Here is a 4509-nt window from a genome sequence, read left to right as displayed (position 1 = left end):
TGGGGCATAACGTGCTAGCTTACTAAAGTCATCCACATACTGGCCAACTGTCCATCCTCCTTGGCGCAAGTTGCGAAACTCACGCTTCTTCATGGCCATAGCTCCTGCTGAAACATGGGCTGTACGGAAAGCCTGCTGAAACTGGTCCCATGTCATCGTGGATATAGGGTAGGTGACAGTGTAATTTTCCTACCATGATGCTCCTGGTCCATCCAACTGATGTGCGGCAAAGCGCACCTTCTCAGCATCAGTATATCCTGTAGTGGTTAACTCCCTTCCAATCTTGCGGAGCCAATCATCTGCTACTATAGGCTCGGTGCTACTAGAGAACACCGGCGGATTCAGCCTAAGAAAATGGGTTAAGTGATCAACAGGTGGTGGCGGTGGTGGGTTGTTGTTGTTGTTGTTGTTGTTCCCCTGATTCTGATTCTGGACTAGCAACTGCATCAACGTATTCTGCTGCTGGATCAACTGAGTGAGCTCCGGTGGGAAAGCAAATCCATTGTCATGTCTCGGAGGCATCTGGGGTTTGGAAAAGATGAGAATATAGAATAGAATGAGGTCTAGAGGGAAAACACTACCCATATGCACATGAGGCAAATGCAAACAAAATCACTTCATTCAATCAAGCAAGGGCATACAACGGTCTATCTATCGTTACAAAAAGTGCTCGGGCTACACTAGATACATGGGAGAATACTACTACTGTTATGGTGGTCGACTAGAAAAACTGCTCCGATGAAGACTCCATGATATCTGCTGCAGCTTCATCAACATCGACTGGGTCCGAGTCGGTGTCGTCGATGATGATGTAGTTCTCTAGACAAGTGCAATCTTCGTCTTCTCCTCTAGTTGCGGGAAATCCCATGAACACTTTTAGCTTCTTGTTCAGATCATCATTCTGCTCTACTAGTTTTGCTATTTCCTCCTCATATCCGTCGCGTGTAGACTTGAGTTCTTCCTCCAGCTCCGTGATCTTGGTCATGGCTTTCTTCAGGTCTATCATGTCTGCACACATCTGATTCTCCTGGCGTCGAATGTGCTGGTTTAACTCCTGGATGAAAGCTGCAATTGATCTATCCTTCTTGGTGCTGATCATCTCCCATTGCTCATCTCGGCGCCCACAAATCTGGTAGATAGTATCCTTGAGATCCTTGTGGTAAACTTCTCCAATGCGCCGCATAGTGATGTGGGCTGCCATGCTCTTTCCTAGACTCCAGGTTGGTGCATCAAAGGAAAACTCTATGGGCTCAGTGACGGGCATGAACGTCCTTCCTGGAACTTGAACTTGAATCATCCAGCGTTCCTCTTCAGGTAAAGTGGCGTTGTAGGTCCCGGTGAAGCTTGGTACTCCGATGTTCAGGTATCTAGTGACTTCCTTCAAGTGACGTCCAAAGGGTGTATCTTCATCCGGTTGCATGAACTTGTTCCTTGCATCTGCCATCCTAAAAGAGTAGAAAAGATGAGGAGTCAGAAATGAGAAGAGTGAGTAGTGATCTAGGGCTTTTAGCTTAGTGGTCGTGTCCTACAGTCAGCGTGTGCTCTGATACCATCTTGTAGCGACCAGACCTCAAAAAGTTCGATCTCTGTGCTTTAGTGTCATCCCTGGATCAGTAATGCTGACACACACATTACTTGAAGGATTTATAACAGAGTAGCAATCACACACTTATTACATCAAATGTCTCAAAAGAGAACTTATTATAATAAATATGGCTTAAGGCCATCTAATAACGATAACAGCGGAAGGCTTGGAAGATAAGTGAGTCCATCAACTCCAACGGCATCACTGAGTATAGAACCACGACCTAAAGGCACCTTACTCGTCGTCTGAAAATTCTGCAACATGAACGTTGCAGCCCGAAAATGGGTCAGCACATGTAATATGCTGGTAATGTAACACATAGAGAGTAATGAAGGAATAAAGCTATACTACATGCATATATGGCGGGTGGAAAGCTCTATGGTTATAGTTTTTTGCATAAAGCCAATTTTTTCCTACTGCAAATGAATAAATTTTATTTAACTATCATGGTGGTTGTTAAACATTGAGAAGATAGACATCCTCTCAATCCCAATTAAATATCATCATTAAAACCCAACAGTATTAATTAAAAGTAACATGATGAGATTCACATGATAATCCAAGTAATAGATACTCAAGACGTCCATAACCGGGGACACGGCTAACTATGATTAGTTTATACACTCTGCAGAGGTTTGCGCACTTTTCCCCACAAGACTCGATCTCCTCCGTTGGGATTATCGCACTGCATGATGTTTGAGAAACGGATGACAGAGACATAGTCTTTCGAGCACCTTACGACCGGGTAGACAATACCAACCTACATCCCCTACATCTGCTAGTCTACCACTGTAAGAATTCGCACGACTTAGTCAACTATGCTAGAGCCCATAGTAGCTTTTGGCTGCACACGGAAGTTTCTAGTATGAATAATCTCATGACCCCTTTGAGCCTAGGTGGCGGTCCATAAAGAAAAACAGGCAATCGCTGGAATACCCAGGTGCCTCAATCCACCCAGATGTGTGTTTAAGTTGCCACCTTAAATAAACCATTAATTTATCAATCTCACATCTGTCATGGATACACTCACCCAATCCACGTCTACTAGCATAGCATGGCATAATAAGCAAACGTAGAAGTAACACCCAAGGGTTTGATAATAAAACAGGTAATAGGTACTACCTCATCTACTTCCCAAAACCCACAATTTAATTAGATCCTAATCATGCAATTGTTTGAGGATTGATCTAATGCAATAAAACTGGGTAGTAAAGAGGTATGATCAAAGTGTTACTTGCCTTGCTGATGATCCGTGAAACCTAGAGATTCAAAGTAGCAAGCGGCGCACTCTGGGTACTCTATCGCAAACAAAAAAGCACACAATAAGTACTAATCTAATGCATGGGTAAAACTCAAATAAGAAAACTAACCAGAAAGTTCAACTTAAGAACTCCGGTTTGCAAAAAGAATCAAATCGAACGAAACAACGAAAGTCAAACAACGAAAGAAACAAACTTTGTTTACTAATATGGATCTATGTCAAATTTTACAGATGCAAAAACTTGTTTGAGTTGGTTAAACGGAAAGAGGGTTTCGAGACGAAACTCAAGGCATTTGAATCGCCTGTTTCCGATAAACGAGTGAAAAGATAAACTAAAATGAAAATCGGATCAGAAATCGCGATCAGAAATAATCACGGAAAATCCGAGAAAAAGAAAAACTGACGAACAGATTAACGAACGAATATTCGTTATCTGAAACTAAACGGTGAACGCGTTCGTTAAAACGAACGAACAAGCGAACGCTACCTAAAAAACCGATAAAATCGATCTAAAAAAATAAACCTAGGGTTTCTAAAAAAACTGGATTGGTTTTTCTTAGAAAACCGGGGTGGCGGGCGGCTACCTCGGCTCGGGCTCCGGCGAGGTCCGGCGGGGTTCGGGGGGGGGGGGGGCTCCGGTGGCGATGGGCGGCGTGGGGTGGCGGGGCGGCGGCTCCTGGCGGCGGCGGCGCAAGGCGGCGGGGCGGCGGTGGCTTGCGGCGGCGGTGCAAGGCGGCGGGGCGGCGATGGCTTGCGGCGGCGGCGGCTCCGGCTGTGGGGCTCCAGGGGAGGGCCCCGGGTCGGTTTATAAAGGGGGGGGGTGGCTTGCGAGAGGGGCTGAGGCGGCGTGGCCCTCCCGGACTCGGCGACGGCGGCGATCGGGACTCCGGTCCTGATCCGGATGCGGGAGGCGGCGGCGGCTGGGCCGGCTCGGCTGGGCCTTCGGCTCAGTCGGGCGCGCGGGAGTTTTTTTTAAATAGTCCCGCTGAACTAAGAAAAATCCTAGAAAAATACATAAAAATCTAAAAATGCCAAAACAAAATTTCACTGTCTAAATAAAATATTTAGAACAGGATGAACATTTTCTTGGCCCTAAAATGCAGTTTTGAAAACGTGCAATTTTTCCTAAATTCAAATAAAATAGCGAGAAAATCCAAAATAAAATCTTACTTGATTTTTTATTAAACCTTTAATATTTATTTATTTTGGGAAAGTCATTTTATCCCCTCTCTCATATGTTTATTATAGAAATAATGGAAGATAATATAAATAAAATCAATGATCCTGTTTTCAAAATTTGAGAAAAACTCAAATATGAAAATAACGAAATCCCCAACTCTCTCTGTGGGTCCTTGAGTTGCGTAGAATTTCTGGATCAGGCTAAAAGCAAATAAAATATGATATGCAGTGATAACCTAATGTATAACATTCCAAATTGAAAATTTGGGATGTTACAGGAGCTTAGGGTTGTTCGTATTTGCAGGTTATGAATTGTGTTGTGTATTTTGAGAGTACTTTCAGATATGAATGTCTTTTGAATTTCAGATTTGCAGTATTGAGCATATGAAGTATTTTATGAATTCTAGAGATCTATTTTTAGCACTTAAAAAATGTAGCTTCATAGGAGTATAAAAGTGCAGACAATGTGATTCTCAGAGAAGAA

The 4509-nt window shown here is 43.6% G+C and overlaps 1 protein-coding gene across 1 annotated transcript; it reads right to left on the bottom strand.

Moving 5' to 3' along the window:
* Positions 1-721: 721 nt before the first annotated feature.
* LOC147970573 (uncharacterized) lies at positions 722-1444 on the bottom strand. Its single transcript, XM_087523496.1, has one exon. It carries the CDS (start codon positions 1442-1444, stop codon positions 722-724), a length of 723 nt encoding a protein of 240 aa, XP_087379622.1.
* Between the last annotated feature and the right edge of the window lie 3065 nt (positions 1445-4509).

This window comes from Triticum urartu, chromosome 5A, assembly GCF_056163025.1.
Source record: "Triticum urartu cultivar PI428250 chromosome 5A, HENAU_Tu73, whole genome shotgun sequence".
Classification (NCBI taxonomy): Eukaryota; Viridiplantae; Streptophyta; class Magnoliopsida; order Poales; family Poaceae; genus Triticum; species Triticum urartu.
The sequence above is the reverse complement of the archived record's forward strand: the minus strand, read 5'-3'. Positions and strand labels throughout refer to the sequence as shown.